We start from the raw sequence: 14,326 nt of genomic DNA on the forward strand, positions 1-14,326 counted from the left end.
ACCTCCTATACTGTGGATTTTAGGATTTTTCAACCTCCCTACTCACTTTTGTTTCATAGTCTGAGAATGCTTCCAACATTTCCACGGAAACAAGAAGCCCATGGAGACATGAAATGTTGATAAAGTCCAGGACCCTGTTCTGCTCTATACCCATACTTGAGTTGATACTATGTAAATGCAAGTGAGACTAGTTTGTGAAGCAGCCATCTGTCATGCAAATACCAAGATTTCATTATATCAAATTTTATTAAATATATACACGTTATTACTATTTAAACAGAACAGATAACTTTCCAAGATCTGCAAACTTCTCTCTAGCTGTTGAGAGCTGCGGCAGAGCCTGTATTAATGCTAGTTTAAAAGCTGTAAGCTAATGCAGTGTCACTGAAGATGACACAGCACTGCCTTTGAAGGGCAAAACTTCATCAGCTGTATCCATTAATTAAACACAATCAAACAAATATTTTCTGACAATAATATATTTATACACTTTTAAAATTTCCCAACTCTGTCCAGCTTGTTGGATGGAAGCAGAATTCTCTTATCTGTAGGATTCTCAAGTGCTGAAGAAGGGAACTCGTACCAGAAATATTAGACGTTAAAAGCCCTGACAAGGTAGAGAAGTGGGCACATGAAGCAAAGAGAAAGATGCGTCCGTCTTCTCTGCCAATATCCAGCCAGGAGGTCTTCATTTTTTGGCTTGCTCAGGGTCCCAAGGCCTGTGCTCAGTGAGGATAATGCTTCCTATCAGTGCTTCCCCTTCCCATTACCTCTCCACTAAACTGGTAGGTCAGCTTCTTCTTGACCTTCTTGACTTCCCCCGTCTTGCCATAGTTTCTCAGTGCCCGTGCCATCTTCTGGTAGGTCATTTTCTTGCGGTTGCCCTTCTGGATGCCCCAGCGGTGTGCCAGTGCCTCTTTGTGTTTGGAGGAGAACTGAAAAGTGCCTTTTTCCTTGTCTACCCACCAGATGCTGTCCTTCATCTCTCCACTTCGAAGAAGGTCCAGAAGGAACTGATACAGACGGATTTTCTTCTTGCTGCCTGTGTGAGGGTCAGAGAGAGAAGGCAGTAGTGAGACAGCTTCACGGCTTCAAGTGTGTAGCATGGAATGAGGAAACTTGCACAGTTCATATTGTTGTTTTTGCTAACATGCTATTCACCGAAATTCTTCAATGCACAGCAGTTTTAGAGCTAGATGATGCCAGGATGTAGTGTGGCCTGGTGCACTGAGCACAAGTATAAGAGCTAGTAACTCCTGAGATCTATGCCCAGCCCTGACACCAATTTGTTTTGTGGTTTTGGGCAACTCAAGTGAGTTATCTGGTTTTTTTCAGAGGTGTTGAGCATCTACAGTTCCTATCAACTTCAAGTGAAGTTGTAAGTGCTCAGCACTTCTGTAAATCAGATCCTTAAGCTCACTGCCTCAGTTTTCCCATCTATAATATGGGGATAATGTCTACTTTTCAGAGGCATTTTGAGGATTAAAACCAGTGCATTACTTTCAACATATAAAGCTCTATATTAATGTTAGGTATTACAGCAAGAAAAAGTTAGAATAGGTAGGGACAGGGGCATTGGCCCTGATCCAAAGTTCACTAAAGTCAGTGGAAAGACTCCCATTAATTTCAGTGGGGTTAGGATCAGGCCCTGTGAGAGGTGTGAAGGGTTGGTAATACGAATCAAGTGTGGGTAACTAGCCAACACACTCTATTTATAGACTGCATATAAGGGATGGGTTCTGAGTGCTTTTTAGAAAGGGATGGGGAGTCAGAGGGGTGGAGGCAGGTCAACTGTTCCAGAAAGCAGACGCAGCAGAAGATCAACTTCGGGCAGAGGAAAGGACCAAGGGGTGTCTGAAATGAGGCCAGAATCAGCAGAGCAGAAACGATGGGTATGCAAGGAGAGATAAGATCAGAGGGAGAGAGAGAGATGGGGATGGAGCCACAAAGGTTTCAAAAGATAAGAAAGTGGTGAGGAGCTAGAGGAAACTGAAGCTTGTAGAGGTTGGGTGAAGGGGCAAACACAGTTAATTCTTCAGTACCATCCGTCAACATCATACCAACACAGTCTGCATGCTTGTGGCTCAATGCAGCCTCTCTGGGTTTACTGACCTGGTTCTCCATGTATAATTCCAGGATGTGGGTCCACACCATCAGTCTCCCCATCTGATACCTCCAAAGGGGGGCTCTGCCTCTCCATATCCTCCTCATCAGAGCTGGGCTGATGTGGAGAGGAGTACTGTACGCACATCCGAGGCAAATAGGAGACCTGTAGAAGAGGGGAAGAATGGTGGGAGGAGGAGAAAGTGACAGAGCAAGGGGCAAAAAATGAAAAGGGTAGGTGTGAGGGGAGATTAACAGAAAGGGAGGGAGAGAGTGACAGGTGCATGAGATTATTTAAGATCATAAGTAGAGATTTAATTGCTGTCACTTAAATATTGTATGGTTTAAACCTATTCAGAGGACCAATCAAGTTGAACAAAAACTGTCCTTAGCAGTCGTGGCCCGTTTAAGAGAGGGAGGATAAAGCAGTGGAAGACAGAGTTCTAGTGAGTTCTGGTTTAGGCCCTGCACAATCATGGCACCTCTTTCTGCCTCGGTTTCCTCACCTGTACAAGAGAGATAATTCTCTCTAATCAGGTCTACATGCCCATCACTGTGGTAGCTTCCTGCCTGCTATGGGTGTGGTGGTGGATGTATTGCTTGTAAAGGAAATTCTTAGAGGGATATGCCAATAGTCATGCAAAGTATCTATTTTTCTGTCAGGATAAGACTCCACCACTTTTCTAATACTGTGGAGACAGCATATTCATTTAACAGGTGTCTTTGGGTGACAGATTATTCCTGTGCGTGGGAGTTGCTGGGATAAGATTTCTCCAGATAGACCTTCTGGGAAGGTTTCACAACAATCACCTTTAAATGGGGGCAGGGGGGAGGGGAACATGATGCTTGTGATACTATGGGTAAATACAGAAGCAACACAATTCTTGGTGACTTCCTGGTCCTTGTTAACTTTCCCCAGTCCAAGACCACCCTATTTTGGATCTTTTTCTTAGTAAGACTTTTTAGGGCAGCCCATTTAAATTTGGCAATTCTAAATACTTGTAGCCACAAAGTAGCCATTTTAAAACTGGCTGCTGTTTACTGTATCTTCCTAGTAAAATGCATCCGATGAAGTGAGCTGTAGCTCACGAAAGCTTATGCTCAAATAAATTTGTTAGTCTCTAAGGTGCCACAAGTACTCCTTTTCTTTTTGGTATATATCTGTTACTCTTTTGCCTTTCTTGTTGCTGAAGAGATTGGGCACTGTGAGAAGGTTCTAACATAGCAGGAGCATATCCCGCCTGGACTTGGGGCAGCTCTCTTTGCTCCTCACCTGCTTTGAGGAGGGAGGATGGTCAGCACTAAGGGTAGGGATGTACCATACTGGGTCAGATTTTGCACTACTTAGGTGATGTTAAATGGCTGGAATCAGACCCTAACTGGCCATCTGAGAATTCCCCAATGTAGATCTCTCACCTGCTGTAGCTAGTTCCTATGCTAAATGCCTGGTGTTGGGGGTATGTCCATGACAGGGTGGAGTGTACTTCTGCTCTGCCAGTACTTGACTGCCATGTGATCCCTTGGCATGAGCTAGTGCAGCCCTTTACATCAGGGTTGGAGCAGATGGATCTTGGGAATGCGAGAACTGCTCTTTGATTGCCATCCCCACCCCTTGTGCCAAACAGATCTCTGTGAGGAGAAAATATGGGCACTGTCTCCTCATGTTTTTGTAATAGTGAGACCATTAGGTATATTGCATCCTTCTGTGAATCACATGGAAGTCAGGCAGGCAAGGTACAGAGACCATGCAAGAGGTTAACAATAAGGAAATCTCTCCTCTGCCACCAATGGAGGGACATTGCCGTGTGGGTCCAAATAGTGCAGGAGGTAGGGGAGTAAGCAGGTCACTTCTTCCACTCCCTAAAAACACCACCTGCAGTACAATGCTGGTGAAATGTGTTAAACTGATAACCCAGGAGACTGAGGGTCTCTTGAACCACCCTCCCTTCCCTCCAGCACTGTGTGGGAGAAAGGGGTTCTGCGTATGACTCCCTCAGCGCAGGGTTAGGTGATGTGGTGCGGAGTGCATGGTCTGTTCATGACTCACAATGCCCAGTCTGGGGTCAGACACTGAATGACTGGTACTTTTCTGATGAGTCTCAAACCATCCTGAAATGTCCCAATAAGGAGTGTGCAAGTGGATTGGTTGAAGGGTGCAGTGGCTGGCGGTTAGTGAGTTGGCAGATTGGCTGGAGGCGAGCATGGCAGGAAGGGCCATGATTGGGTAAGAATGTGTGTAAGTTTCCTGTCAGAAGCCCTAGAGTGAAACTCCAAACCTCACCACAGAGTCACCTTTAGTGTTTTACAGTTGAACAAACTGCAGCCTCAGGGATGAGAAGGAAGGGAGAGGTGGGGGTGGGGGTGGGAGATGAGCAGATGGGAGAGAAATGGGGAATGGTACCTCTGCAGGGAGAAGGGGAAAGTGGTTGGTGAGTGTGATATCAAAAGAGGGAAAGAGGACAAAGCTAAAACAATGCCCCTGGAGGTGGGGGGAAAAGAGCAGGGGATGGTACTGTGGGAGAGGAAGGATGAATGACGCCTCAAGAAAGGGGAAGGGATAAGATGCGGATAGTGCCTCAGGAGGCAGAATGAGTTTCTCCCATACTATATATACTTTCCATATCTGCTATACTTATTGCACCAGTGTGTGAAATTCAGTATATGTAATATGTACGATAGCCTGAAAATATTACACAATGAGTCACTGTTCCTGTTGGGGGTGCTTGCAGAGGCAGATGATTAATGCAATCGTGGAGAGGGGAGGTCTTAGAAACTGCTGGCTACTTTCCACACTCTGCTGCTACCTAATTATTGCTGTTCTTTATTTGTTTTTCCTCTGTCCACTCTTCTTCTTTCCTTCTTCTTCCAAGTAGCCTTTCCTTTTCCTTACAGTGTCTGCTGAGAGCTGTTATCAGCAAGCTAAGAAAACTTTCTCAAGAAGACCTGTCCAAGAACAATCTGGAGCTCAGATTTGGTCTCACAGAATAATGGGACTGTTCCGATTTTTTTTAGTAGCTAACTTCTATGTCCCTCCCGCAATAACAAACTACTGCTTTGATCTCGCATGACTGTAGTGAGTGTAGTGATTAGCACATTCAGCATTAGGATGAAAGTTGGCCTCCTGCTTCTGTTTCCTTGAAAATGCCTTGTAACAGTAGTTGAATGATGACCGCCATGTGTGCCAACACTTAGGGGGATTAAACCACAGCTCTCAGCACTAAATTCATGAGCTGCTATAGCTTGAGCTAAAGCTCCCTAACTGGGGGCTGTAACACTCATAGCCTCTGCCCAAAGGGAGCTCTGTAAACCACATTCACCAGTAGGTTACAGCTGCAGATTACTCCCGATTACTCTTTGAGGAGAACATAGAATTGTAACGCTGGAAGGGACCTTGAGAAGTTGTCAAGTCCATCCCCTTGTGCTGAGGCAGGATCAAGTAAACCTAGACCATCTCTGAAAGGTGTTTGTCCAACTAGTTCTTAAAAACCTCTAGTGATGGGGATTCCACAACCTCCCTTGGGAAGTCTATTCCAGAACTTAACTACCCTTGTACTTCGAAAGTTTTTTCTGAATATGTATCCTAAATCACCCTTGCTACAGATTAAGCCCATTACTTCTTGTTCTACCATCAGTGAACATGTTGACCACCATCCTCTTTATAACAGTCCTTAACATATCTGAAGACAGGTCCCCCACTCAGTCTGTTTTTCTCAAGACTAAACATGCCCAGTGTTTGTTTTTTTAACTTTCCCTCATAAATCAGGTTTTCTAAACCTTTTATCATTTTTGTTGGTCACCTCTGGACTCTCTCCAATTTGTCCATATCTTTCCTAAAGTGTGGCTCCCAGTAGTAGACACAGTTCTCCAGCTGAGACGTTACCAATGCTGAGTACAAAAGGACAGTTACCTCCTCTGTCTTACATATGGCATTCCTATTATTACATCCCAAAATTATATTAGCCTTTCTCACAACTGCATCACCTTCAATTTGTGATCCACTGTAACCACCAGACTCTTTTCAGCAGTACTACCACCTCGCCAATTATTGGCCATCTTGTGCATTTGATATTTTTTCCTTCCTAAGTGTAGTACTTTGCATTTTCTTACTGAATTTTACCTTGTTGATTTCATACCAATTCTCTAATTTATCAAGGTCGTTTTGAAACTTAATCCTTGCCTCCAAAGTGTTTGCAACCCCTCCCAGCTTGATGTCTCCAGTATCCAAATCATTAATGAAAATATTGAATAGTGCCTTGGTCCTAAGATTGATCCCTGCAGGACCCCACTAGATGTGTCCTCCCAGTTTGACAACGAACCATTAGTAACTACTCTTTGAGTTCAGTTTTTCAACCAGTTGTGCATCAACTTTATAATAATTTCTCCTAGACCACATTCCCGTAGTTTGCTTATGTGAATGTCATGTGGAGCTTCGTCAAAAGCCTTGCTAAAATCAAGATATCACATCTACTGCTTCCTTCCTATCCACTAGGCCAGTAACCCTGTCAAAGAAGGCAATTAGGTTGATTTGGCATGATTTGTTCTTTTAACATCCATGCTGGCTATTCCTTATAACCCTATTATCCTCTAAGTCAGGGGTTTTCAAACTTTATTGCACCGTGACCCCCTTCTGAGAACAAAAATTACTACATGATCCCAGGAGGGGGGACTGAATCCTGAACTTGCCTGAGCCCTGCTGCCCCAGGGGAGGGAGTAAAGCCAAAGCCCATGGGCTTCAGCCCCAGGCAGGGGGCCTGTAACCTGAGCCCCACCCCCTACGACTGAAGCCCCACTGGCTTCGACTTTGGCCTCGGGTGATGGGGCTCGGACTTTGGCTTTGGCCCTGGGCCCCAGCAAATCTAAGCCAGCCCTGGCTACCACATTAAAATGGGGTCCCGACCCACTTTGGGGTCCCGACCCACACAGTTTGACAACCACTGCTGTAAGTGCTTACGTATTGATTGTTTGTTAATTTTTTCCAATATCTTTCTGGGTATCGAAGTTAGGCTGACTGGTCTATAATTCCCTGGGTTTTCTTTGTTTCCCTTTTTAAAGATAGGTATTGTGTTCACCCTTCTCTGGTCTTCTTGGACCTTGTGCATCCTCCATGAGTTCTCAAAGATAATTGCAAAGGGTTCAGAAATTGCTTCAGATAGTTCCCTAAGTACCATAGGATGATTTTCATCAGGCCCTGTCATCTTTAATAGATCTAACTTGTCTATTCTGTAACCCATTCTTTCCCTGTTTTGGCTTGCATGGATGGATTAGCCCTATCACCTCTGTCCTGAAATGCCAGACAAGGCAGATGCGTGAGTGGAACAAGGCAAAATCTCCTTCTCTGCTGCCCTTCTGTGATGTTTACAACGAAACCAAGGTGGGGTCAATGCTCATTCTCAGCCTTAGGATGGACATAATGGTCAGTCACTGAATTTCAGCAGCTTGTCTAAATGCTGGAACCGGAAGAGCTTGAAGCTCCCCGCAGAGTGGTGTCCCAGGCATTTTTTTTCCTGTCTTTTTGTCAGTACCTGATTCTGTTTGTTTTCATCTGCACCCTATAGTCTATACATTTCACCTTCTATTGTTGTGTTTGCTAGGTGGTAGATTCTGAGGCTTTGCAATGGATGAGTTTCCTGTTGGAAGAAAAATTAGCCACATAGACACAGGGTATTTTCTCCTAGGCTGTTTAATTAAAACAATATATATACATGAGTCCTATTTACTCTGAACATTAATGGCTAAAATAGCTAAAGGGCTTCCATGAATTATGTAATGCATTAGGGAGTGGGTGGGTCCTTAATTTTGCATGTTTGTTAAAGCGTTACAAGGGATGGGTGGGTGTTGAAAATCACCAAAACATGTGTTTCATAATTTATGGTCAGCCCTAAACTGCAATTGCATTTGAAAAACCTTAGCTAAGACACCATTGTGTCCAGATCTATAGAACAGCCTTGGAGCCAGAGCTTCCAGGATCTGTGGCTTTCAGAACAACCTGACCTGTAGACTGCATTCGAGTCAGGGACCTCAGGGTTTGCAGCTCCAGGACAACCTGCCAAGTAGACTGCCCCAGACCTGGGGCTCCATTCTCATTTGTGGAGAATTTTGGAATATTTGATTTTTGTTGATGTTCCAAATTGGAATAAAACCAAATATCAAAATCCTCTGTTAAACAGAATTACCCTTTCTCTACACAGCTCTAAAAAAAATCACACTTCCTTTAGCAATGAAGAGACAGCCTGTGAGCTGCCATCCAGACAAATGTGCTTAACCACACTTTTCCTTAGTGACTGTCTTCATGTGGTTGCTGTAGCCAGCCCTTCTGTGGTACTCTAGGCCACGCTTTCTGTTTAACCCTTTCCTTAGGTAGTTTTATGTCAAGATCCATAACTCATACCCTGCATTTCACTAACACCTTTGGCAAAACACTGCTCAGTCTCTGATGCCTCTTGTTCCATGCTCTTTACTGTCATCCTATATTCTGTGCAAAAGGTGACAACCATACCTGGTGGTTGAGGCCAATATGTGTGGTTGGGATCCCCGAGTCTAGGACATGCATCTGCTCAAACTCCATGTGCCGATAGAGCTGTTGCAGCTGGGGAGGCTGTACACTCTGGAGTTCTGTAAACTGGTTGTCCCCAAAGCTCTCAAACTCACTGTGCATGTGGTGTGGGTGATACTCCCAGTAATGGTCTAAAGGAAATAAGAACAATTCTCTGTTAATATAGAGGTAAGTAACATGCAGCATTCATCAAACCTTTTCACTTCCTGTTCCTCCTCTTGGCGTGTAGTGATCAGACCTCTAAATAACACTCTACATGGATTATCTTGCCTGTTAACAAGGCCTCCTCATCTCCAAGATGGCCTTGATGGGGCCAATCATCTTTTGGCAACTTTCAGTAGTATGATACCATCAGACAGGAACCTAATAGGTTTCAAAGGGAATATATTATATGTTGCAGAAATGGTAAAGGCTGACCCTTTGCTCTCTGGACAAAAGGTAAAGTTGCTTCTTTTAGGACCAAGTACATTTTTTTTTAATTTCACCCATGGCTAGTATGTTCCAGTAATTTTTCTTGCCTCTCAATGTCATCACAGTCTTCCTCATTGTGGGGTGAGGAGGAAAATGCTCCCCACAAATAATCTTTTCCATTTTCCACTTGGCCCCATCACATCTCTATATGGCAGAAAGAACATGGTGTACTGCTAGATTCTGCATGGAACCATACCTCAGTATGCCACACACACAAAGGCATATACAGGATCTTACAAGATGAGATGGGGGAAGAGGAGCTATTGGTAAGTCCTGTTTACTTTGTTGTACAGTGGGCCTAAATTCTGAGGCAAGCTCTCCTCATTTCTGTAGCATGGCAGTACTAAATTCTGTGGCACACTAGAAATTTCTGTGACAGATTCAGATACATTCAAAAAGGATTTTTTTTAATTAAAAAGATTAAGAAAACCAGTACACTATTTCTTGCATTATTTATCTTGTCCTTAAAGTCAACACAGATCTCAGTTTTGGATTATTGTTCAGTTTATGCTGCCCCAAATTTTCATTGTGCAGAATTTTGTATTGGTGATGCAGAATTTAGAATCTGCCAAGGGACAGCTGGAGACTTTGCAAGCTCCATTTCACTCACAGCACAAATTTGCGTATACTCAGGTTTTAAAATCTAGCACTAACTGTCTGAATTGATGGGGTTTCCACCATGTCCCTTGACAATATTCCACCATCTAATATGTCTAATTGTTAAAAAGCCCTTCCTGATATTCACCCTGAATTTTCCTTTCTTATCTATACCCCTTGTTACTCTTTGTTCTAGCCCCTTGTACCATTTTAATCATTTGTCTCACCCATCACATATTTGCAGACTGCTATCATGTGCTCTTCCAACATACTTTTAATTGTCACTTAGCCTAGCTGTATATACTTAGTTCTCTTAATCTTTCTGTATAAATCAGTATTTCCAGCCCCCAATCATGCTTTTGCTCTTCTCAGAATTCCCTCCCATCTGTCAACATCTTTCTGATATGTGATGGATAGAACTGTTCCAAGTGTAGTTGCATTAAAGTCAGAAAGAGAGGGACAAGTGCTCCTTGTTCTGTGGTGTGATGTAATTGTATGTGATTGTATCTAGGTACTTATGGTCCCCCATCAGCAAAGTATCTGAGCACTCTTCAAGTATCAAAAGCAGAAATAAGCAGAAGGGAAAGATGCTTAATCAGTTTATGGGGTTTGGGGAACTGGGGTTGTTTAGAATTGTTGCTTGTTTGTATGTATGTGAGTAAACGTGTCTATGTTTCTGGGTCTAGCTGCATGAAAAACTTACTGAGATAAAGCTAAATTGAAAATATAAATTTTGTATTTAGTTCTGAATGTGGTGAGGTCTGTGCACATTCTTTTCTTTCAGGAGTGAGTTCCTTAGTCTAGCCCCAGCTCCTGTGAAAGTTGTCATGAGCTTCTCTCACGGTTCGATGGTTTCATTGTTCTAGTCTAACATAGCTGTCACAGGAGATTGTGGTCACAGTGGGAGAGGCAGTCTCTCTGGTAGATCAGGTCAATCCCATGGAGAGCTTTCAAAATCAGACCACTAACTTTGAATTGGATTCTGCATTCACTGGGGAGCCAGTGCAGAGATGAGAACCCCAGAATGATGTGTTCACAGCAACATGTGCTGCTATATGGCAGAGGAGAAGTAGGGTTTTTGGGGGGGTATGACTACATTGCAATCACAGTGCAATTGCAGCTCAAGTAGATGTACTGAGCTAGCTTGGGTATGGAAGCAGTGAAGCCTCAGCAGCACATGCTTCAGCACAAGCTGTACAAGCCTACCTGGAAACCTGGGTAATTACTCATGGGGCAAGCATGCTCCAGGACACAAGCTAGCTAGATTAAAGCTAACTCAGGTATGTCTACTTCAGCTGCAATCACACCCTGTGATTGCAGTGGAAACATACCCTTTGCCTCCTTTGTGACAGTGGCAAAGGTCTGTAGAAATTATTTGTCTGGGTCTGTTTGTATCAAATGATTTTTGGCCACCCATACTTGTTTTCTTCCTTTCTATTTTTTCTATCACAGGTCATCCATGTCAATATGTGTGGAAGGGGATGTTTGGGAGTCTAGTCAATGTAGTCAAGGAGTAGTTGTATTGCCTCACTAATTCTACTCCTTGTGCTCTTTGTTTTTCTACAAGCAAGGTCTGGAATTTGGCAATTTTCAGAGGGGAAACATGAGGGTGGTTGTTTATTGCCTTGCAATGTGAGTGTGTTTTATTTATACCTGGAAGAGGAAGTGGTCTGAGTAGGATATAGGATGGTTCTTGCATTTTTTAAATGTTCAAATCTAACATCAGAATCCAGTCCAGGGTATGACAGGCTGTGTGAGAGTGTGAGTCCATAGGTTACCTAAGGTGGAATGTTCCAATAGGAGGATTTGGGCTATTGTATCAGAGGCTTATTTGTCTATCTAGGAGATTGAGCCTTTTGTTTTCACATGCAGCCTTAGCTACACTGATCAATTCACCGTTTCACCAGTCTAGACTGTGACAACACATTCTATCTAGGATTGACCATGGATGTTCCAATTGATCCAGCAGGCAGCAGCCCACCTTTTGGGTGACAAACTGATGAGAGCATAGTATAACAGTGCTCTGTGCTGGTTCTTCAGCCTGTTCTGGATTTGCTGGAGGGGCCTAGTATTAATCTTTAAAAGTCCCTCAATAGGCTTCGGCTGGCTTTTTTCAAACACCACCTCTCTGCAACCCAATGTAGCAACTAAGATTAGAGAGAAAAGGAGTGCTTGTGGCACCTTAGAGACTAACAAATTTATTTGAGCATAAGCTTTCGTGAGCTACAGCTCACTCACGAAAGCTTATGCTCAAATAAATTTGTTAGTCTCTAAGGTGCCACAAGTCCTCCTTTTCTTTTTGCGAATACAGACTAACACGGCTGCTACTCTGAAACCTGTCAAGATTAGAGAGGATGCTGTAACTGACCGCAGGATGAAACTCTGGGTGTCCTCAGTATCAGGTCCTCATCTGTGGAACTTCCCACCATCGGTAACCATGGCTACCAAAGAGGTAACGAGTTATGCTTCATACATAAGCAGCCTTTGTAATCTTCATTCCTAAATAGGAACACTATGCATACTTCCCAGCAGGCTTCCTTGAATCCTTCCATAGCTATTTTATATAGCAATTGTTTCTTCAGTATTTCAGGATGTCTCTTCATTTGTTGGCACTTGTGTCAAAGCCTCTGCTACCTCTAGAACTTTCTTGTTAAGGCTCTTCTTGACAGCTAGATTAATTTTTAGAATGCTATTAATTCCCACCCCTGCTAATCTCTGTCACCTGGCCTATTCAACAATGAATTCCATTTTTATTTGAATTGTGTAACAAGTAGCGCTATCATCTCCATCAGGGCATCAAAGTCTATGACTGGAGTTGGGTATTACAGCTTGAAGAGAAAAGAGCCTTTAGAAAGCAAGCAGCTCCCAACCAAGAAACATACATTTGCAATAACTGTCAAAGATCATGCAAATCTCGGATTGGACTATTTAGTCACATGAGACATTGCAAACCATCTACATCATAGGCTGCAATTCCCACTGTCTCCTCAGAGATGAAAGGGTGCCAACAACACAACACATGTTACTGAAGTACTATAAGAAAGTAGCTGCAATTCAGACATGATGATGATGATTGATGATGATATGCATCATCTCAGGAGTTACCACACTGATAGGTAACAAACCTGCACCATGTCATAAGTTACTGTAACACAATACTGTACCCACATATGCATAATACTGCTCCCATATATGCAACAACCCTTGTGAAGGGAGGACAGTTCCTATTTCTCTTTAGTGAATTATTTATCAATCAATTCTGCTCTTCAGAAAAACTTTCTTAATCCAATATATTTTCGTGATATTGAAAGATAAATCCCCATGTCTGTCTCCAAGTATCCCTACCATCAGAGCATTCAAGTATGGATAGGTATGCTGCACCACATCAGGTGTCAGCACTGTGCACCAGAAGATGGGGAATTATAAATATCCATTTCTGCAGACATTACTATTATCAGTTTAAGTTGGACCTTTTCTTATAAGTTCTTTGTAGGTTTGAAGTTGGTAATGAGGTGTAGTTGTTCCCTACTGTTTAGAAAGATGCAAAGGTGGAGAGAGGGGAGAAGAAAGGAGAGAAACACTCCGGAAATGAAAGTGTGTACTTTGTGGCTTAAGGACAGTGTCAGTAAAAGCCAAGCTGTATTTGCACTCTGGAGTCATTCTGAAAAATCTCATGTGAAGTGAAAGAGGATGTGAGAAAATTCTCTTTTGTAGAGACATGGAGACCATGTTTGTTTTGGTCTTTTATGTAGTGAAAGGTTAAAGGAAGGACAGTAATGAGCCCTGAACTCATTGTCTTTATACACATAGAGGATGTTGGCCTGCTGGGATGCAATAATTGATCTAAAGTAGGGCTGTCAATTAATCCCAGTTAGCGCACACGATTAACTCGAAAAAATTAATCGCAATTATCACACTTATAACAATAGAATACCAGTTGAAATTTATTAAATATTTTGGATGTTTTGCTACATTTTTTATATTGATTTAAATTACAACACAGAATACAAAGTGCACAGTGATCACTTTATATTATTATTTTTATTACAAATATATACACTGTAAAAGTGATAAACAAAAGAAATAGTATTTTTCAATTCACCTCATACAAGTATTGTAATGCAATCTCTTTATCGTGAAAATGTAACTTATAAATGCATTTTTTTTGGTTACATAACTGCACTCAAAAACAAAACAGTGTAAAACTTCAGAGCCTACAAGTCCATTCAGTCCTACTTATTATTCTGCCAATTGCTATGACAAACAAACAAGTTTGTTTACATTGATGGGAAATACTGCTGCCTGCTTCTTATTTACATTGTCACCTGAAAGTGAAAACAGGCATTCGCCTGGCACTTTGTAGCCTGCGTTGCAAGGTATTTACATGCCAGATATGCTAAACATTCATATGCCCCTTCATGCTTTGGCCACCATTCCAGAGGACATGCTTCCATGCTGATGATGCTTGTTAAAAAAATAATGCATCAATTAAATTTGTGATTGTACTCCTTGGAGGGAGAATTGTATGTCTCCTGCTCTGTTTTACACACATTCTGCATATATTTCATGTTACAGCAGTCTCGGATGATGACCCAGCAAATG

General features: G+C 42.6%; 1 protein-coding gene across 1 annotated transcript in view; it reads right to left on the bottom strand.

The window, feature by feature from the left end:
* Window positions 1-227: 227 nt before the first annotated feature.
* Window positions 228-14,326, bottom strand: part of SPI1 (Spi-1 proto-oncogene) — a 30,110-nt gene continuing 16,011 nt past the window's right edge. Inside the window, exons 3-5 of the mRNA XM_038405968.2 lie at window positions 8,600-8,787; window positions 2,113-2,269; window positions 228-1,042 (exon numbers count right to left, since the gene is read on the bottom strand). Of these exons, the coding sequence (XP_038261896.1) occupies window positions 726-1,042; window positions 2,113-2,269; window positions 8,600-8,787 (662 nt within the window). The 3' untranslated portion in view covers window positions 228-725. The remainder of the gene's footprint in view (window positions 1,043-2,112; window positions 2,270-8,599; window positions 8,788-14,326) is intronic.

The sequence above is a fragment of the Dermochelys coriacea genome, chromosome 6, assembly GCF_009764565.3.
Source record: "Dermochelys coriacea isolate rDerCor1 chromosome 6, rDerCor1.pri.v4, whole genome shotgun sequence".
In the NCBI taxonomy this organism is placed as follows: domain Eukaryota; kingdom Metazoa; phylum Chordata; order Testudines; family Dermochelyidae; genus Dermochelys; species Dermochelys coriacea.